The sequence below is a fragment of the Heliangelus exortis genome, chromosome 1, assembly GCF_036169615.1.
Source record: "Heliangelus exortis chromosome 1, bHelExo1.hap1, whole genome shotgun sequence".
Classification (NCBI taxonomy): Eukaryota; Metazoa; Chordata; class Aves; order Apodiformes; family Trochilidae; genus Heliangelus; species Heliangelus exortis.
Window position 1 is genome coordinate 190,519,938 of NC_092422.1, and position 21,969 is coordinate 190,541,906.

The 21,969-nt window shown below is 44.1% G+C and overlaps 1 protein-coding gene across 10 annotated transcripts in view; it reads left to right on the forward strand.

Annotated features, from left to right (window-relative positions):
- Positions 1–21,969, forward strand: part of FRMD4A (FERM domain containing 4A) — a 367,278-nt gene that overhangs the window by 279,328 nt on the left and 65,981 nt on the right. For all 10 annotated transcript variants that reach the window (XM_071734084.1, XM_071734081.1, XM_071734085.1 and 7 more), the window contains 3 exons: positions 8,853–8,937; positions 13,140–13,196; positions 15,783–15,805. In XM_071734084.1, coding sequence (XP_071590185.1) covers positions 8,853–8,937; positions 13,140–13,196; positions 15,783–15,805 — 165 coding nt within the window. The remainder of the gene's footprint in view (positions 1–8,852; positions 8,938–13,139; positions 13,197–15,782; positions 15,806–21,969) is intronic.

Here is a 21,969-nt window from a genome sequence, read left to right on the forward strand (position 1 = left end):
GCTCAGCTCTGAGTATCTACATTGTATCTGCCTCTTCTCACCTGATGAACCCCTCTGTGTGCATCCCCATCAGCCTATAAATTCAGAATATTGTTTCAGTCAGGGCTAGAGCAGTCAGGGTTGAGGAGCCATTCCCTATCTGCAAGGTTTTGCCTGACTACCTGAATGGAATTGGACCAGATTTCAGCTGCTAATGAGGCCTTATGCTATTTTAGTTTTCCAGCCCTCCTTTATATCCAGTCTTTAAATCTGTGTTCTATTAGGAAAGTACTAATGTTAAAAATGGATTGTTCATCGGGGCAGGTGGACCTTACATCCTATTGATGAGGTGCATTTCTGCCTCTCACATTGGCCAGAAGACACACATGGGGTACAGATCCATGGCATGCTGCTCCCAGCTTCCCTGACACACTCACATGGAAGGACACCGTGGCTGTGTGTGCCTTCCCCTTCCACTTCTGAGAAATTAGATTAGGGGCTGGTGATGACAGCATCCTGTTGCATGAGGAAGAGCAGAAAAGAACCACACTAAATTAACCAGAGCAATTTATTTGTCTCACACATAATGGGCTGTGTTTCTCTACCCCCAGTTTTCCCCACCAGAGAGGCTCCACCTCTTTCCTCCAGGCAGGGAATGAGGGAAATGGACAAACTGCAGTTTGTCCAAACACTGAGCAAGGAAGGTGGGATGAGGGAAAGCCAGCAAGAAATTGATGACAAGGTGAGAGAAGAGATATGGTGGCAGAAGTATCTTTCCCCCATGTAGCCAGCTACTGTCTACCAAGGAGGGAAAAGGGGCAGCCCTCTGGTGTGAGACAGAGGTGTCCAGGAGCTTGGGACACTCAAGGTTATTATCAAATACATCAGTGTTGCAGCCAGAGTAGAGGGACAGAAGTGGCAGAGTTTGCTCTCAGCCATGGATATGCTTCATCTCACCTGGTAACACCCACAAGAAGATGCTGGGGAAAATAGTATAGACACAAATTGCTCTGCTCTCTCCCTTGGTCAGATGCAGACCCCTCTGCAAGGGGAGCTGCAAGGAGAGCAGTGCTGGAGTCTGCTTTGCCATGGTGCTTGATCATCCCAGGATAGTTCAGAGAACTGCTGTGAGATGTTTCAGCAACCTGGGGGGTTCTGTCCTCATCCTTGTGCCTATCTGTCTCTGAGCTTCTTCAGCTGTGCTGTCCCCCTCATCCACTCTCCCTACCAGCACTGAGGTGGTAACTCCTCACACCAAGCTCACAGGCAGTTTATGCTACATATAAGGCAGACTAAGAGCCATTTCCCACTCACATTATATCTATCTCTACAGCTCCATGCACTGCAGGGGTGCTGCAGTAACAATAGCAAAAATCAGAATATTAAACCCACATAACCAACCCAGCCCAACCAAACTGCTTTCAAGGGGCTCCCATGAGCTGCTCTGTCTAGAAAGTCCATGAGGGTTGTGCCATAACCCACATCTCATCGTACAGAATGTCTTTTGCTGTTTGGTGTGCATCAGCTGTGTGTACACTGAGCGGGAAGATCTCAAAAGCCAGCAGCCTTGCAGAGCCCCTCCTCCCTCCCAGCCACGGTGTATAAATACAGCCGCTCAGACCTTGTTTGTGCTGGAAGACAGGGCTCCCTGCAGACAATTTATTGCAGCCTTCTCAGGGTGGCCCCCTGCTCTGTTCACCCAGGGGAAGGTGTAATAAATTGCCTGCGGGGAAGCTTTGCTCCTCAGAGTCTCTTTAGAGATATGAGAAACTTCTGTCCAGTCAGAAGATTTACTTGTGTGAAAACTGACCTTTGCTTGAGGAAGGGAACTAATGGGGCTCTGCTACTTAGCACACAGCTCTGAGCTAAGCCATCCATTACACACACGTCTTAATAGCAGTCTGGCTCTTGAGTCCCATAACATCATTTCTGGTTTCTGCTTAACTGGGAATATATTTGTATGAGTGAGCTGTGCTTAGAGAGGAGGGTAAGTTGTTTTTCCTTTCCATTCAGCCATCCAGGGCAGGGTAGGGGGGAGGCAGAAGAAATAAGCAGCATATGAAAAAAATTTTGTTTTGAGCCACATTTTGAACGTGTTGATGCTGGCAGGATTGTCTCATCTAATTTTGGGAAGCACATAGACAGCATGATAGGTACTATGCAGAAATGATGGATGCTGTCAGTGCTGGATTTGTACATAATTTGGATCAAGCAGCAATAGCTGTGTCAGTGCCCACACACAGATTCTCTGACTAGGTCAAAGTCATGCAGACATTGTTTCCATTCTCACTGCAATTTGTGCCTTTATACCTTATACCAGTGGGTGTGATTTGCTGTCACCAGTGAAGCAAGCAGAAATGTCTGCTGTCAGGGGTCCCACCACCATGGTGTTGAACAAAGGAGTAGAACCAGGGAGTAAGTAAACCCCATTCCAGCTTTCACAGCCAAATCATACCTTCGTGTGTGTCTGACAATACCATGGGCTGAAAGCAAAGATTTCTATTCCTACAGTGATTGAAGATCCTGAAGTGAAAGCTGTTCCACAAATATGGTGCTGGGTGTTGTTATGCAAGAGAGTGCACACAGTGAGTTACCTCTAATAGCCAAGATGTCAGTCTTGGTAAGGATCAAAGAGGAGGAAAGAGCTGGGCTGGAGCTCAGGAGACTGTGGGGAAATTCTCCAGGTGGCTATGGGAGAGGAGGAGAGGAAGGCAGGGTGCTGCTGTGATCATTGCTCTCACCTCACACTTGGGACAGGTAGCCACATCACTCCAAGCCGAGTTGCAACAGCCTTTTTTTACAAAGCTGCATTTTTTTTGGAAGCCAAGATCCATGGGAAACTTCTGGGGTGGAGAGATTTGCAGAATATATTGAGCTTGCTGCTGCTTGTCAGGCCTGGTTCCCCTCCTGGTGAGAGGGCAGAGTCCTCAGCGATCAGTGCCTTTCCAAGTGATACTTCCATAAGTAAACATCAGAGAGGAAGGTGTCTGTGTTACTGCCTTGATTCCATTCCTTCTCTGAGTTTCTTCTGGAGCACTCTGAGGTTTGCAAATACTCCCAGGATGTACAAGAGAGCTGGTCTCAATATATTCCAAACCAGATCCCTTAGTATTTTTCACATGGAGAATACGAAGCATGGGGATAAGCAGATATCCCCAAACCACATCATTTTCCAGGACTTCAATGGGCCAACCTCCTACAAACTCTGAGAAAAATGGATGAGTGGTGAGTAAAGGTGCAAACACCTTCCCAGCTGGTGGGAATGACAGAGGGAACAGGCTCAGGTTAAACAATATCCACAGCTTTGTTAGCTGCCATTTCCTATATTCCTGGAATCTCATCCACTTCAGGTTTTATAGTTTCCTTGCTATGAATAAGGCAGAAGTCAATGTTCCTCTTTCTTGCAGTGTCTTGACCCCTGCATACCAACCCCTGGAGCTGGGCAAGGGGATCCTGAGCATGGCACAAGCACAGAGGACAGGACAGGGGATTAGAATGGAATTGAATACATAAGAGGATGTAAATGGAGCTTTGTAGTGCCTCTGATTTTCATTCCTGGCTGATTACTTAACAGTCCAACTATTTAGCATGACCATTGTCTGCTGTAAGTGTCAGCACATAAAAGTGCACACCCATGACTATTAGCAAACAGGGCTGGGACATAAAAGGAGCTCTGCAGCCTGAGCTGCTCAGAATACTCATTTAGCACTAGACACTGGACATAATGACATCTGCATTTAAGTCCATTATACCAATGCATGTGATTTTTCTTTCCCTGGTTAGCAAATGGCATCATACTTTTCAAATTCTCCTCTGAGGTTTTAAATGATGTGGTGAGGGATAATGAGCCAGGCCCCAGAACAGATGAGGCAGAAAAGGGGTCTCCTCCTTTATCCATTGCTGTGTAATAATGAAATAAGAGGCAGCCACCAGGTCTGTTGACAGCTCTGTCCTGCATCCTAACCAGAATGGAGTCAGCCAGCTGGGAATGACATGAGAAACACCTTATCCCATTTAAATCCTTTCCCATCTAGGGAAATAAAGGGGAAAACACCGGGGAAGGTGACTGCACATCAAAACCAAAATGCTCTTGCTTCATTCTGACTTCTTCCATGAAATCCCATTTTACCTTTTTTTTTTCCTTTTTCATGGGAAAAATTATGTTTTCACAAGAGCCACCTGAATTGCTACTCTGTGATTTTAATACTTTCCTATTCCTAATAGGCCCAAGAGGCCTTATTTTGCCTCCCTGCACAGAAACAGCATCACAGGGCTGGAGGGAAGATATCTTCCTTCCCAATACTACATTGCCAGCTCCTGCTCTTTGGAAAAGGTGGAAAGTCAACGAAAAATCATTGCCAGAGTGTCATCAGTCATGGTCACCTTGATCAGGAGCAAACATCCTCAGTGCCATCCCTGACCTTCCCATCTCTGCTCACCTCTGTTTTGATGGGCTCTCTTGCACAGCACCATGCTGGAGCCACACACATGGCATGTCCCTCCCCCAGCTGCTCCCTGTGCCCCTGTGGCAATCCCACTGCCTTCCTCTGAAAGCAGCAAGCCACATGAGGAGTGAAACTTGACAGGGCAGTACTAAGAGAGTACTTTGCTATGTCCTTGCCTGGTCTGGCTCCTCAGATGGCAGAGGGACCTTTTGTCAAGGCTCCAGTTTCAATTGCAGTTTTGTTTCTGGTAAAGGCACTCATCAAGATGTTGTTTCACAGTGAAACCAAGTGCTGAAAACTTTCTGAGGTCTTCCAAAGTCCTTTCAATGTTTTCTTTGAATTTGCTTGGAAGAAAACACCCTGGCACCAGAATGAGGGTTTGGTAGTCTTTCTTTTTGTTGAAAAAATATATTTGTTGTTGGACCAGCTGGTTACTACCACAGTCAAGCATTGGAAGAACTCGGGTGATATCACTGCTCTAGGACAAATCTACAGCAGAAGTAGACAAGACATCCGTTTGTGGTCATGCTTCAAAATATCATTGTGTTGAAGAACATAGTGAAAGATATTTACTGCTTGGCAAGTTCTGCTTGGAAATAAACATAGAGGCTTGTGATCTCAGATGCTACAACCCGGATATTTGCACATTCAGGAACTCAGCCATGCAGAGAGCCTTGGTCCCTGATAGGTAATGGCCAAGTTCAGGCTGCCATGGTATGTCCAGAGCTGTGTGTTAGCAGCAATGTAGAATGGTGTGTAGAAACTGGGAGTGCTGCTGCTCACTTCAGCTCTCACTGTCCACACAAGCACACCACAAGCTCAGGTCCTTTTGGAGCCCATTTTTGTGATAGCCCTGGAGCTCCTATCCCCACTTCAAGGAAGAAGCACAAGTGACCAAACACTTTCCAACACTGCTAAATTTGCCCATCTGCACACACTCAGCTGGGTCTGAGTATGAAGCTGGCAGCACCTGCCAGGGATTCTCCATCTCCTGAAGAACAAATAATCTCACTGGTATGTCCAACATCCACTCAGACACCTCTCCCTGATGCAAGTCAGAGGTGGACATGGGTGCAGTGAGAGGGAGAAAATACAGTGGTGACAGTTTCCCATCACCCAAGGACCAGGAGTTTCCACTGCTGCTTCTCACAGGCATCACTGATTTAATGTCTGTGCTTGGCTGGTTACGATGGGAGCTGCCATTCACCATGGCATGAGGGGGTTTAAGCTGTCTGAGAGCAAGTTGTCAGCTAACCAATGCTTAATGCTGCCCAATCTGATCTGTATGAGGCATGAAGCTTCAAACATTTCAGATGAAGCAGCTTTTGAAGTCTTCCAAGATACCTTCTGCAGTACTCATTATTATGTTCCTGCCACTGAGAGGAAGAAGTCAAGATAAGCACTTTGTGTTCATTACCCAGCGTAATATTCATTGGTCTATTTAATTAACGCTTAGAAAGTTTTCTTGATGAATCATAAGCTACCAGGGGTGGGATGGGGAATGCATAAATAGATTAACAGTGGCTGATCTTTTAAACTTAAAAAAAAAAAGAATTTATCTGGTTTTCACACTCATAAAGCCTGGAGGGGCGTTTCTCCTTCTTGCAGTCACCTAATTTCTCATCGCAACAGTTGCAAGCTAACAAGAAACCTCTTGTAGGATCTGGTGGAAGTAAAGCTGTTGGATATATTGCAAGAGCAGAGCAGAGGTGTCCAACACGTTGTACCTCCTGTTTCTCTGTCCAGCCCATCCATTGTTTCCTGGATCTATCAGCTTCACAGCACATGAAGGAATGCTGCTCCCAGGGGAGTCCACAACAGAAATCTGAGAGCTGCCCCTTAAAACTGATGATCTTGAAGCACACTGCAAGAGAGGGCTTATAAGCTTAGCAGGCAAAACAGACAGGGGGGCAGGGGGTAGAGGGGGGAGGAGTATTTTCTAAGCACAGAAGAACAGCCCCAACCAGCTATATGGTTTTCTGAAGGTCATGAAGGAAACCTGTGTCCCAGCCAGGAATTTAACCCAGATTTTTTGCTTGGTTCATTGCCTTAGCAGCTGGATGCTTCTTCCTGCCTCCTTAGTCACTGACATTGGTGACTGTAAAGTGTGGTTTCCTTCACCATATTTGGAAAAGGTGGTACCAGGAGGAGGGCTGGCAGAGATTCACAATCAGTAAAAAAAAAACACGTGTCTTTCCCTCTCCTTTCTGTTGTCACAGCACCAGCTGTGAATTCAAGGAAATCTGCTCCAGTTCGGGTTTTTTGAACTTGCCACACAGAAACCCCTGTAAGAGTTCTCTCTGCAAATCTGTTTTCTTTTAAGTAGCACCAATTTCCTGGTGCACACGCTTTGCATTTGGGTGCATGTCTGAGAGGCAGCAGCTCCTCAGCACACTCTCTGCTCTGGACATCACTTGAGAATTGTGTTTTCTTTGTTAAGATGAAGCACCATATGCAGGCTCTGTGCTTTGAGGGACTCAGTTTTGTACAGAAAATGATCTGTGTATGAGCTTATGTGGAAAGATTTTTGTAGCCTTAAGAAATGCAATATTGCCCTCTAGTGATAATGGGAATGGTCTCTTTTGATCTGCTGAAACAAAAACCAATTTGGATAACCTTTGCTAGGATTTAAAAATGAAATAAATGTCTGTGTTTTCTTCTGACCCTGGAATTAAAGATCCTGACATCACAACTTGGAGAGCAGTGGTAGCAGTGATAAGCAGAGGAGGTTCTTCAAGAATCACAGGATTTGAAAATTACCATTTTTATCCCTGAATTCAGCAGATGGAAAGCCAGCTGCACTCAGAGAGCCAATCTTTCAAGAAGGTTCCTTTTTTAATGCAGCATCTTTTTTGCATTGCTAAAGCCAAGTATCTTTTAATTTAAAAAAAAAAGGTTTAATTTTTGTGCTTCATGATCTTTACAGTCTTTTTTTTATTTAGGTTTATTTTTATTTCGGCTTATTTTTATTTCTCATTTGAACACTTTTAGAGGGAGAAAAGGAGGCATGCTACCATGAGCACTGTATCAGATGAGCAAGAAGAGCTTAAAATTTTTCTCTCATTCTAGTAAGCAAGTCATTGGTTCTGCCAGTAAATAAACTGGTTTGAAGGGTTTTCAGAAGACACTTCAGAGCACTACAAAGCTTTGACCTTTACCCCTAAGAAGGTCACCTTTAATGCACTCAATTCTGCAAATAGCTCAACACAGACAATCCCTCCAGTACTGGTATGAAGCCCCAGGATTCTCAGCAGGTCTCTTGGGTCAGGGGGTAAGGTTTCTCCGTAACTGGACTCCACATTTTAACCCAGATTTTCAAGGTATCTTGTGTTTTTTATGTTCCTGATGAAGACAGCATTTCCCTGGCACCTTCCCTGCTGTACTTGCCTCTGACAAGGCACGATAGTACTGGAATTTATGTAGGGAACATTGCTGCCATTGTACTGCAATTTACAGATTGCTATAAAACAGAGTGGGTATACAGATACGGGTGGTTTTTTTTTTCCTTACACACACACAGTAAACCCAAAATTCACTTTAATCATTCACTGAACCTATCTAGGCTTTCTCTGTTATTACAGGAACACACCACATACTTAAATGTAGCTGTCAGTCATTAACTTGGACAGTACGCTGAGATTTTTTCCCTAAAAGGTCACAAGGCAGGATTAAGGGCTGGGATAAATTCAGGCCAGTGGCAAAACTCTCACGGTATTCAGTGCCAAAGGATCAAACCTTCAAATCAGGAGGGACATGGAGTACTGAACTGACGCATACATATAACAGGCTTTTAACATAATTGCAAATATTTGGGGTAATCAGCCAATGCAAGAATGGGCCCTTCTAACATTGAGAGTTTGGGCTGGTCAGCTTTCTACTGAGTTCTGAGAAGTCATATCAACTCAAAAAAAAAAAAAAAAAAAAAAAAGAAAGATATTATTATTGGCATTCCCAGTCATCTGCTAAAATATGTAAAGATGCCTTTATAAAATGTTGGACAGGGAAGGAACCCAGAAGTAGATTTCTGTTAGTGAACATTTTACAAGATGTGGGTCAACAGCTTAGAAATGGGCAGATTAGGTAAGGAGTGAAGAAATGCCAAAAAGTGGTGGGGAATGAAGGGTATTTTACAAGCAAACTGAATAAAGGATGATTTGAAGTTTAAAACCAAACAAAGGATTACTTAGAAACAAAATAATCCACTTGATGATCTGTTTCGTTTGGTGTGGTTGGAGTGGTGGTGACTGATCATAGCCTGGAACATGCACAAGTCCCGTTCCTCACCTCCATATGTCATATAGCAAAGAAATTTCACTTTTAGTATATCCATCGTGACTTTGTTGACCACATTTTTCATGTAATGAGTACATTTTCACGTTTTGTCCTAGTTCCCCTTTGTGTCTCACTTCTCTTGCTTTTCTTTTTCAGGTTCTACATTGAAAGTATCTCGTATCTTAAGGACAATGCCACCATTGAGCTGTTTTTCTTGAACGCCAAGTCCTGCATCTACAAGGTAAGGACTTGGGGAGCTCTGGGTGGCACTGGGGGGGTGGTGGGACTGAGACATCTGGGTCTGCATCCCCAGTCCCAAAATTTTAAGCAGTCATAGCCAGACATTGAGATGCAACCTTCTCTCCACATTCCCCCACACAGAACTATGGGGGTCTGCTTCCCTGTCTGAGAGAGGTTCTGAGGTAAAACACCTCTGGAAGTAACTCCTGTGGCTGGTAGGAGGGAGTGTGCAGCAGCTAAAATTATAAACTGACTTGTATTTCGAAGGAAATGCCTAGGTTTTTTGTTATAAAACGAACGCTGTAGAAGCTGTCGGGCCCCATTCCGGGCTGAGCGGGTGTCGTTAGCGGTTCCTGCCCGAAGAGGGCGGCAGTGGCCGTGCGGGCGCCATCTTCGAGGCCCGGCAGCGGGGGAGCGGGAGTGTGTGTGCGTTTGGGGGTCTGAGTCTGTGAGAGGGTAACACAGGGTGTGGCTGTGGGGTCGTAGATGTGAGGGAGTGTGCAAGGAAGGTGTGCAAGGAAAGTGTGCGAGTGAGTGATGTTGTAGGAATGTGAGTGGGAGCAGGCACAGGGGGCTGAGTGTGTGAGGGGTGTGTAACTGCAGGCGTGTGTGACTGTAACTGCAGGCGTGTGTGACTGTAACTTTGAAAGGTTGTGCTTCCCTGCGAGTGTGGCTTTGGGGATGAGTGTAACTGCGTATTTGTGACAGTGTCACTGGGAGTTTGTGGGCCAGGGGGCAGCGTGTGTGTGGGTGTATGAAGGGCGGGGAAGGGTGACTGTGGGTGTGAACTGAGAGACAACCTAGTCCAGGAACAGTCCATGCACAGATAAATATTTCTTGTCTCAGAAATAGTCCTGCCTGGTAGGCTATTGAAAACACCAACCTGCTGTCATCGGCAGCATGGCTCAGAGCTGCCCCTGGCAAGGCACTCCATGTGCCAGAGATAAGGGTGTCCTGGCATGGCCTCCGCTCCCCCGCCTGTGAAGGAGCTGCAAAGCTGATCCCTTCAGTGCCACAAGCCAACCCTGACAGTGAAAGGACAAGGTCCAGAAAACTAAACAGGCCCAAAATATGCTGGGGTGGGCTGGATGGGCCGCTGGATGTGTGGTACTAGGAGAGGTTTTCAGCAGCTGGGATTCCCTGGGAGGATCCCTCTCACCTCCCTCTGTGCTGGCAGAGGCCATTGCTGGTGACTCACCTCAGTCTGCTTGGCAGGAAGAACATAGGAAGACTCCTTTATAGTTAGGGAGTGATTGTACTGCCAAACCACAACCCTCAACAGGTTTTTGACCTGCTAAGACCAAGAACTTACAACAAATCCAGACCCTTGCTTCCTGACATCTGCATGTCCTAAAATGCAGGGACTAACTTTGCCTCTGCTAAAACACAAGGCAGAGGCCAGAAGATATCTTTTTCCCAGTGCGTTGGGAAGAGGAAGGGCTGCTGAGCTGAGCTGTGCAGAGTTTTGCTCTTGGGCAAGGCTGCAATTAGATGTGCTTAGTCAGCCCTCTCCAGCAGCAATCTCAGTGAGCGCTGCATTTTGGTTCCTGGGGAAAGTTCCTTTTTGGAGTATTTCCAGGAAGAGCTTACACTGTTGTTCTTTTTTTGGAGAAAGCTTAATAAGAAAAAGAGAGGGGGAAGAAGAAAAAAACTTGCCTCCAGATCTAGGTTGGACTATTTTAGTCTGACCTCTCCTGAAACCATTACTTTGCACATTCATGCTGACTGTCATCTCCATCCAGAAATAGCCCTGCTGGGTTCCCAGTCTCCCATGCGGGCCCTTCCCTGTTTGACTTCCAGTCACAGTGAGCTGTGCTGTGCTATTAAAAAAAGGCGCTGAATTTTAAAGTTGAGTGCATGGTCTCTGCTTGCAGGGTGAGCACCCAGCCAGCATGCCTGGATGATTTAGCTCAATGTAGAAAAGTGTCCACAGACAGCCAGTGCTTGTCATCCCTGCAGTTAGCAGCGGGTGTTGCAGGCTCCCAAAGCTTGAAAGCTTCCTTGTCACACAAAAAGTTTCCTTGTTGAACTTCCCCATGGCTTCACCCCAAGCTTTCCTGCAGCCCAGAAAGTCTGTACTGTGTGTGATTCAAGTGCAGCTCATAATACTGTGCTAGCACCTCATACCTTCTCCTGTTGATTCTTCAGTCACACACCTTCAAATATCCCTATACCCAGGCTGCTCATGCTGGGAAAGGAGAAAACTGAGGCCAGTTTAGTTTGGGGCTGCTGGTCCCCTGGTTTGCCAGCTGGCTTGGTGTTGTGTGCTGTACTCCTCGGGCTGTTCCTCCTTGAGCACCCTGTTGTATAATGAGACATTCATGGACCCACACACCCAAAGCTTAGCACAGGACCAGCTGCTGCCTAGAAAGGCCAAGCCACCAAACAAGACAGGGCTTGGCACCAGGCACTGTCCCTCAACCAGTCAGGCTCTTTAATTACTAGCATGTTCTTGCACAAGGTTTTGGCCTGTGACAGCTAGACCTATCCCAGGCTTTACCTGGGCACTCTTCAGGATGAACACCTGTTCCCAAGAGGCAATACAGTCAAGGTAACCCTGTCTGGGAGTGGGGGAGGGAGGAAGAATGTTTAATCATGAGCTATCCTATGCCACGTGCCCTTAGGCCCAGAGAACCGGCTCTGGTCCACTTTACTGACTCGTGTAGACTTGCCACAACATCAGCCCGTGGTGGCAGAGCCTGGTTTGTCTGTGCAATGCCTGGTCCTTATGCACTTCTGCAGCACATGGCCCCTTGCTAGGGGCTGTTCCTGACTGCCCCAAGCCCAGCCCTGCCTGCAGACAGATCCACACCTCCTGCCAGCCGCTTCCCTTGGCACAGGCACATGGTGAGTGCAGGTGCCTGTCTGAGTCAGGCAGGGGAGCTGAGCAGGGAAAGGTGTGTTTATTGCTGGTCTTCACTCCCCAAGGAGCTGTTATGAAGGAGGTGAAGGAAGTGCTTATTTTAAAAAGCTGGCACAGCTGAAAGCCAACGACACCTGGATCTTATCCTCTGTTTTGTTCCCTTTGTTTTTTTGATTTTGCCAGAGACAAGCCAACACAGCGATTGTGGCTTGTAAATGAGGTGTGGCCATGACTTGGCTGGAGCTTGGATCATAGCAGTGATCTATATTTAGATCACTCATTTCTTGCCAGATGAAATAAAACATTAAAAACAGCAGCTTAAATAAATACAACAGAAAAACCACCACAGAAGTGAGCTAAACAGTGACCTGGTTTACATAGCCACGTATGTAGGAGACAACATAGGAGATCTGGTTGCAGAAGAGAGGCCTAAACAGTATCACAGTAAAAGCCAAACACTGTCTTCCCAAACACAGGAACCTGAGACATGGGGAGAGCATACTTGGCCACAAGATAAATGCTTGAGCCTCCAATCCCAAGCATCCTTGATGCCAGGTCTGCATCCCACACATTCAGAGTAGTGTCTGGACCCCTTGGTTCTCTGATAACTATCTCAGGCACAACAGGACCCTAAGGGGATGTCATGGGACCATCACTGTCCTTCATGTGACCATGGTGCCCAGGCAAAACTCTCACAATTTCACCTGACCCTCCAAGATTGCTTTTCTATCGGAAGATTTGTTTTCACAGCTCATTCTCAGAGCAACCCCAGCTCCAGTGCTCATGGGGATGAACAGACTGTAACCAGAGCTCCTGTCCTGCAAGAGGGAATATGGCTCTTTTTTAATTGAGTTTACCCTGGACAATAGCCAGAGAAAATCTGTGGGTGCTTAGACACAACCTAAGTGAAGACAAATTTTCTCATTTCCTTACTTATTTCTGTGAGCCAACGACAAGGCTATGTTACTCAGAAGTACAGGTGACATTTTGGGGGAAAAAATTTATTTCACTAAATCACACAAGAAAATAAAAATTACTGTAATCCTCCCCCTTCCACCTGTCTTCTCCCTGCTACTCCCCAGGAATCTCTTCACACCACATCCAGTTATGCTTCATTTCCCAAGCCATTATGCTGAATATTTGACTTTTCCACATCTGAGTGGGCAGGATCTGCCTCCCTTTAGTCTCCAGGAGATCCGGGAATCCTTTGAAGCCCAGCCAGGGAAGAAAACTGGCACTGCATGCTCCACTGTGCAGTAGCCAAGAGATGCATGTCCTTCATGTAGGAGCTCAAACTGACTCAACTCTCTTTTTCTTTCTTGTTTTCTTCACCTTCCAAGGAACTCATTGAGGTTGACAGTGAAGTGGTGTTTGAACTGGCTGCCTACATCTTGCAGGTAAGCACCTGCCTTCTCTCACTTTGTGTTTCCTTGTGTTGCAGTAAATTTCCTGACTTTCTAGATCCAAAAGAGCTGCACAGAAGTGCAGGGGTTTCCCTGTTTGCAGGAGAAAGATGTCTTTACAGTGCTTTCATCCTTTATACCAATGCAAAATCAATACAGAAGGCTTTCAAACCAGACCTCTCCACACATGGAGCAGATTCCACTGCTGAACATTTTGCATATTATGTTTACAGTGAGATAGATATTCAGTACCCTGGGGTATAATGTAAAGCCAAAGAAAATTTAAGTGATTAATGCAATTCCTAGGTGAAATCCATATACAATGGGTTCTTCTCCAATGACTTAACTTGCATATGTTTTCCCAATGGAGCTTGGCCCTCTGATGATCTCCATATGCTTCTATATATGCAACTGTTTGTATTCTCCAAGGTGGGCAGAAGGGCTTAAAGACATCACAAAAATCTTCTCCAGAAAAAAAAAAAAAAAAAAAAAAAAAAAAAAAAAAAAAAAAAAAAATTTAAAGTCCTGCGCTTCAGGAAGGGGGAAAGGGTTAGAGAGCAAATTACCAGCAACATATGCTAAATATGTGGTTCCCAAAGAGGAATCTTTTTCAGGTTAGTGGAGGTGTTTTTTTATGAAAGACCTTATTTTAGGGTTATTAATGTGGGAGCAGATCAGAGATAGTTATCAGATTATTCTTGTTCCCCTTTCATACAATCTGGTTTTCATGGGTTTTTTCCTGTTGGCCAGCAAGCCATGAGGAGCCATGTGAGCAGAGAAGCTATCTCAGCAGACTGCACTAATAAATAACAATGTGTTGCACTTCTATAGCACTCTCCATGTTAAAGAAGCAATTAATGCACAGGGATTTGAATCTTCATTAAAATCGTTTCATGTAACAAAAATGGAATGAGACAGGATGGGGGACTCAATTAAAAGCACATTATAGAAATTGCATATTGGCTGTTGGGGGAATACACACATCAAACAACAGGCTCGTTGTGAGAAGCAGCAGTAGGGTTATGAATCTGTTGTCTGCACCTCCTAATGAATAACCTGAGCTCTTAGTAATTGTACAGCCAGATCCAGATCTGCCACTGTAACCCTTGTTGCTGTGATTGTTTCTCATCACAGACAAACACAGGATGTTACGTGTATTCCTGTAGTAGTTTGATGTGTAACTTAGTAAAAACAGTCAAAACAGGCCACACCTCTGCTGTCTGTAGCCAGAAATTACTACAACCCTTGTTTGGGACAGTATCCAAGCAAACCAAGAGGGATCATACTGCATTTTTTCTGACTTCATACTGCAGCTTTTAGGTCAAAGAACTGAACTATGGAGAATTTACCCTATAAAATTGTTTTTTTGATTCAGTGGGCTCATCTCTGTGCAGGCCAGGGCATATCCTTTGGGACTCTGTGTTGAACTATCATCACGATGTGCTTCAGGACTCCTTCCTTTTGGGTCACCAGGAATAGGGTAATAGGGTTAGGACGGGGCTGGACTCATTGATCTTGGAAGTCTTTTCCAGCCTCAGCAATTCTATGATTCTGTGAACCAGGGAAGAGCTTGTCTGTCCTTCAGTTCGCTCAGAGGGAAATAGGAAGCCAGTAAATGAGTGATTTAGTCTGCAACCTGATTTCATATTGTTGTGTCATCAGAATAAAATAAAGTACCACCAAAGCTCTCAACTTGATCCCAGCCTTGGGACTGATGCAACACTGGACATGGGCTGACAGGTTTTGTGGGTAGATGGATGGGTCAGACAAAAGACCTGACTGCAAAGCCTGGTCCTCTTGGCAGCAAAAACCCCCTCACTGCACAAATTGTATTCTTGCACTGTGCTTTCTGTGTAGCTGATGGTAAATGAGGTGCTTTAGCACATATCACATGAAATATATATCTCCTGTGGAAACTGCAAAATGCATATTACATCTATTGAGGAGGGGACTCACCAGATTTTGAGGGTTCACCAGATACATAGTTAGACTCAGGTACTACTCTAACCACTGGAGTGGAACATAACCCAGCCTTTTAACATCAGGTTGTGAAGGTAATAAACAGAAATATCAAGATATATAAGCAAGGGAGCTAAATACTCCCCCAAACACCAGGAAGGAGCTAGAGAAACTTGTGTCTTGCATCCCCTTGAGAGCTGATAGTGATCTGACTTTTTGAAAGCCTAGTTACTAGAAAATAACCAGAATGCTTGTAAAAAGAGTCAGGGGAGTTGCAGTCTCAGAGGCTGCAAAGTCACTGAGACTTCAGAGAACTTCTAGTAATGTGGTATCCACACTGACCCAAAGTATTACTTATTTACTAGCATTATTTCCTGCAGCTTCTTTGGTATCCACTAGCAGATCTGGCCCTGTATTAAGCAAACCTTTTGTTTGTTAATTTGCCCAGTTCACTGCATGTATCATGGCACTTGACATCAGATACTGGTTCCAAAAAATGCATGAGGAATCAATTACAACAGGAAATTGCTGTTAAATGAATTTTGCAAATGGAAAATCTTGAATGGTTGTTTTCTTAATTTTTTAGCAATACATTTTTAATTTTTCTTCCTCATTTTACAGGAGGCAAAGGGAGATTTTTCAAGGTAAGTGATCTTAAAAGTTTTTGCCATTGATTGCTGTGAGGATGAATCTGGGGAAAACACTGTCTGAGTGATGCAACTCAACTGTAGCAGTGTAGCAACAGGAATATAAACGTTGTTGATACAGACACTCTGTTTCCTGAAACCCTTTCTTTACAGCCTTGACCAGAGCACGCCTTGCAAACAGCATTGTTTATGACTTTGTTGTTGCAAGTTTCTTTATATGCCCACGAAGTTCAGGAAATAGAGTAGTCTTTGGAAGGAAGTTACTAAGGAAATGACTCTACAATCACTGTTGTAATCAAAGATCCAGCCAGAGGCAACATTAAAATTCCATCACTAATTGATACTTCAGCTTGAATTTGGACAGAGTTCTCAAAATCACAGCTTAGATGATTGGTTTTGTTGAACTTCCGCCACCCCTTGAGCCAAATCTTCAGACTTTCTGTAATAAATTCAAAGAGATGAGTGTGCTTGGTGTTTCAGGAGCCTGTTAATGAAATGCACAAGAATTTTCATTTAAGCTGGCAATGTCTGTCAGTTGTGCATTAGTAGCAACCAAAGGTCAGATGGCTGTCTGATGCTTCTTGTGATAAACATGGATTTCTCCATCTGAAGCCCAGGAGAACTGCCTGTGCTAAAAAATTCACATATTCCATGTATTGCTTTTGATGACCTGAATAGTGAGTTCAGCTGGAGGACCACAATGTCCATTGAAGTTAGTTTCAGAGAAGAAAATCAGCTGTGGATGGACAGTGAGGTTGAATTGTCAGATAAGCCTAACAGAACTTTTTTTGTCTGCATTGAGATACACTGAGAGAAGACTCTAATGGTACACTGTGCACCCTTAGGAGATGGTGAATAACAGGCAGAGCAGATGGACAGGTTCCACCATCTGGTGAACTGGGACTTGTAGCCAGTTAAAATCGAGACAAATCAGTGAAAAGGAACCATGAGCTAGAAATATTGCCTACCCACCATGAAATCTGAGATGACAGAAGGTAACCCTTGCTAAGAGGAAGTTTTAAGTTCAGCCTTATCATTTCGCAAAGCCTTCATCAACTTGCAAAATCCTGATGTGCATCTGACCACAGAAACAAGCCCAGTCTTGTTCAGTTTCACCAAATCTGGAATAACTGAGCTATCAGCAGTGCTTATTTAGGGGGCACTGGAGCACATGTGGTTCTTTTCCTTTTTGGTCTGGTTTTCCATGCACTGCCAAGTTCTCAGCCCAGCAGAGCTGGACCAAGCAGAGTTTTTCCATTCAAACCTGTGATAAACCACATCTTCCGCTGGTTTTGCTATGAAGAACAATATTTAATGTTTCTCAGAATGTCTCTGACATGAAATAACACACCCAAAAAGTGTACATTCAGACTATAAAACACAGAATAGAAAAGGAATCCAATGGCTCAGGGTAATAGGACTGAGAGCATTTTATCTTCAAGTATCTGTTCCAGACCAGAAGTGGAAACAGCCGGTGGAAAGCATCCATCTGCTCAAAGCTGTTTGATGTCCTTTGGAAAAGGAACAGTTGAGTTTATCATCGTGCATTTCTCTAGGCCACAAAGAAATGAGGAATCTTCTCTGAGAGCACAGAAGATACCTCAGCAGTAACTGCTTCCTCTACATCAGCATGGCACTCACCAGCCTCATTAAAACTGTTAGCTTAGTCCTTTACACTTGTGGATCACAATGGTCTGAAGTGGAAGGGGGAATCCTTACATCCCAGTCAGAGAGAGAAGTGGTGTCATAATAACAACTTGCTGACACTGACACAGATCTTAATTTGTAAAATATGTCAAAAAAAAATGACCATGTTAGTGGATTTTAAAGCCTGTTTTTGGAAGAAGGTAGAGGAATCCTACATTGACCCTCTATGGTCTAGGAGAAGACTTAGCACCTTCAGGGATGTTCTGTCCAGCAGCTCCCCTCTAATGCACTGATGTGGGTTTATGTGCTGGGTGAGATCCAGGTGCTACTGAAGTCAACAAGAGGTCATTGTGGTCAAGATTTTGCCTGCTGAGATTTGTGGTTATTCATATCAGCAGTGTAAAACCTGGGAGGCAAAGCAAGGTTGGGGCCAGCTGGAAGAGCTGCAGATGGAGACAAATGTTCTGATTTCTCTCAGGGCTGAAGTTAGCTTCAGTGTTTGAAGTTTGTTGAAGTTGAAAAGCTGTTTGAAATAGAAGTGGCTACTCTTTGAAACAGAGAAGCTCCTTAGTTGTGAAGGTCTTGCTGCTGAGATTTAAAGATAATACGTTGTGCATGGCAGCATACATTGTGTGAAGGCTGAACTCTTGAACTCCTGGTTTCTTTTTGAAGAAATAAATTCATTCTAAAGAGCTGCACGTTTGGAACGCAGATTTCCCACACCTGTCCTGTCTACTGCCACCCTCAGATTTATAGCCTGTGAGACTACAAGCTTCTCTTTGGCCCTGATCCAGAAAAGTACATAAGCACTGACTCATTTGTAGCTATGGGAGAATTCCTGTTCCCCAGGAGAGCCTTCCTGACGTGAGTCCCTGTTGGTGTCCTGAGGTGCTGGCATAGCCAATGCAGAATTGTCACAGTTTCAGCTGTGGGTTGGCATTGCCCATGGTGGCCTGAGTGTGATTACCTTCAAACCCTGATGACATACCAGTGAATTTAGAACAACTGGGTATCCCTGTTCAGCAAATTCTGAGGTTGGAGAGGACACTTAAGATGGGATCTGTGCTTTTCAGTTTTAGCTGCAAAACTTTTGACTTCAAAAGAAGTCAAAAGAATCCTTTGTATAATGCTCCCAAGCTAGCATCCTGCAGACAGATGTAAAGGGTACTAGGTCAAGCTACTCTTGCTTCTTGTTTGGATCTAAGTGACACTTCATTGGCAGAGCATGGGCAGGACAAATTACAATGCCTTAGATGAAAAAAAATCCTACAGGTGTGGGTCTCTTTAGGCCTATGTAGAGAAGGAACCAGAGTGTCCTGGCTAACTGGGGGGGAGGTGAACTGCATGTTGTTACCATAGTTGATATTTTTCTCCTAAATTAATCCTTCCAGATATAGAGTCTAGTCTAACTCTTAGGGAAACCCACACTAACTTCTGCTTCAAATGTTCAGAATACAGCTCTGCAAACTTAAACAGCATCTGTGTCAAAGCAGCTGGAAATAACATGTACTGATCATTTGTCCCTCAGTTTGTGGAGGGAAAGGGCAAAACCCTAAGGAAAAGAACAAACTGAACTGTTGCAGCAGGCTCTCATTGCTAGATTTCTTCCAGTTAAGCAACTTGAGACATTTCCAGTGAACTCCAAGTATCTCCCAGCAACATACAAAAGAATAACAAGGGAGAAAAGCAAACGATCAGTTTCCTGCTAAGCCGAATTTCACAATTATTTCAGTGTTTGGGCAGATGGTGATCAAACACAGTTTCAGGCTTACTTTTTTTTCTATGTAATCAAGTGACATTTAACCAATATAATTTATTAATAGGTTATGAAACCCAGGCTGCATTCTTGCAGCCTTATGTAGATATCCTAAATACTGTCTTTCAAATAGTACATTTAATACAAGGATCTCAGATTCTTCATTTCCTCTTGCATTAAACAGCATTAATTGCTGCTCTAAGCAGAGTCAATAACTCTAACCTGCATTTTTGTTTTGCTACTAATCAGTTATTACACATGCTGGAAAATGTACGGATTTCCTGAGACTTAACTGCATATATAATCTTGCTCAAAATTATTGCAGCTGGTTTTCAAAAACTTGTTTTTTCTGCTTATGAAGTGGCTCGGTCAGCCTGTTTCTTATCCCTCTTTGCAGACAGAACTAAAGAGAAGTAGAGACTCATTTATTTGTCCAAGACTCATTAAACAGGCAGTACTAAAACTAAGACCAGAACTCAGGATTTCTAAGTCCATTCTCCAGTCAGTTTACCTTATTTTTACATCTAACCAGCTTTCAGAAACCCAGGCAGATGGCCTTTCTAGTTCAGTTTTCATATTGTTATTCAGTCTTCTAAATATTCTAAGTCCACCATACTGCAGGAATTACATGGTCTGGATGACACTGAGAAAGTGTATTTGGAGACTTTCCCCTGTATGTTCATCAATCTATATCAAAAGCACCCTCCATATGTAGCAACCATGGAGGTTTGACACTTTCAAATATAAAATAAATGGAGCACAAGTGACTGGATTAAACAAACACTTTCAAAATACAGCAATAAAATAAATATGGAGATATTTCACTAAAAAGAGTAGGAAAGGCAGTAAGTACAGCACCACTTGTGATCCTGCTGGAAACATTTTAAAAATTAAGGGGTTTGGTTTTTTAAAAGGAGCCAAGAGGAAAGTGACCCCATGGCCACTCGTTCAAATGCAACCTGAGTCATTATTTTTTTTCCCTTTTCTTGATTTGACATCCTCTCAGGAGTTGGAATTCATTTGTCTTGAGATGCATCTTGCCAGAAGACTTAGTGAACACGTGGACCATGTAATAAAATGCCTTTTTGTTCCTGGAAGTGATTACCTGACATACATTTGGTGCTTTGAAGTTGTGAGGCACTACCTTTTTGGTATTTTCTAGATACTGAGTAGAAATGCTGATCCCATCCAACAACACCACTTAGAATGTTTTTTTCTGATTCTTAAAAAACTTTTTATCACAGTGAAAGCAAGCTTTGCTCCTTACTGACAGAAAAAATGGAGCTGAGTAGTGTTAGCCCCTTCTTGTATAAGAGCCATTACCACATCAGGCTTTTTCCCAGACTCTCAAAGACAGTTAGTCACCACGAATCTTTCCCTGCTTAATGGATTTCTGGGCTCAGAAAGTCCCTCTTTGGAAAGTACTCCATTTTCCCAGAAAAGTTTTGGATATTTCTCAACTTCCTTCTAAGAGCAGCCAGCCTCAAAAATTCTTCACTTGAGGGCAGTGACTACTGCTTGGGCTCTGATTGTACTGTGTCCTCATTTTTGTTTTTTTTTTTCCAGTTTCTTTCATAATGTCAAAAAAGTAAGTAAGAGCTGAGTATGCCCATGGTGTGGAGGAGACATCTCTGGGCAGACCCAGTAAACTGTGTAAACAGCAACACCGCTTCTTTTCTAGGCTGTCAGTCACAGAGCAAAGTGGGTAGATCAACAGATAACACAGAACAGAGCAGCTTCTTGTTCAGGCTTGTGCAGATATTTACCTGCCATGGAATCAAAAATCCAAAGAGTTTTTGAGCATTTACAGCTACAAAGGAAGATCTATCTGATGGTCAAATGTCCATGAGATTTAGGCAGCAGTAGTTCAGACACTTTCAGTAATCATTTGATCTGGCATATGAGGTGCAACCCAGTAGTTTTCTATGTGCTTAGCAATAAATTAAGATTTGGGCATCTCTGTCATAGATTTTTCTTGACTAGAAGTTGTAGTTCTGTTTAAAAGGACTGAACTGATTGTCAGGGAACTACCATGATGATATAAGTTCCGTAGACAAATCCACAATGTCTGCTCCAGGATTTATGTCAGTGGTTTACCCTATGGCTCAACCTAGTAATTAACCTGCAAACTCCAATTAAGACAAACCCACCTGGGTCTCAGGCAGACTGCTCCTGGGGTGTGCAAATGGAGAAATGCTGTGGGAAGATCTTTACAACTGAAGCTCATGTCTCTACAAGTAACCATGTCCCAGAGACAAGAACAAAACTCAGGGTGACCTGGCAAGTCTAAGGGCTCCTTGAGCCTTCAGCAGATGTGAGGGTGGCTGATCTGCAGCTGGGGATGCTAAGGCTACCTCTCTGCCTGGCTAGTGGCCCTCTGGCCTCTCTGGCCCTGCTGCTCTAAGGAGAAGCCAGTGGGCTGGGAAAGCTGGAGCTCTAGAAGAGTTATCTCTCTCCATAGCTTCAGGACAGCCACACTTTTTGGCAGGATGAAGAGCAAGGTACAAGAAGTAAAAAAAAAACCAAAAACAACCCAACAAACCCTGCTATTAAGAAGTAAGCCAATAAACTTTAATTCTTTGGCACTCCTCAGTGTCCTGTCTGGCCCTCTTGGCTGTGCTTTTCTACAATATTAAAAGCAACAGCAACACTGTCTTCCTTCCCAAGGTTTCGAGGGATTTTTTAATTTATCTTTTTTCATGTGCACACAATTTCTTGTGTGTTTAAAAATGGGAAGGGAGGCATTTTGGGTTTGTAG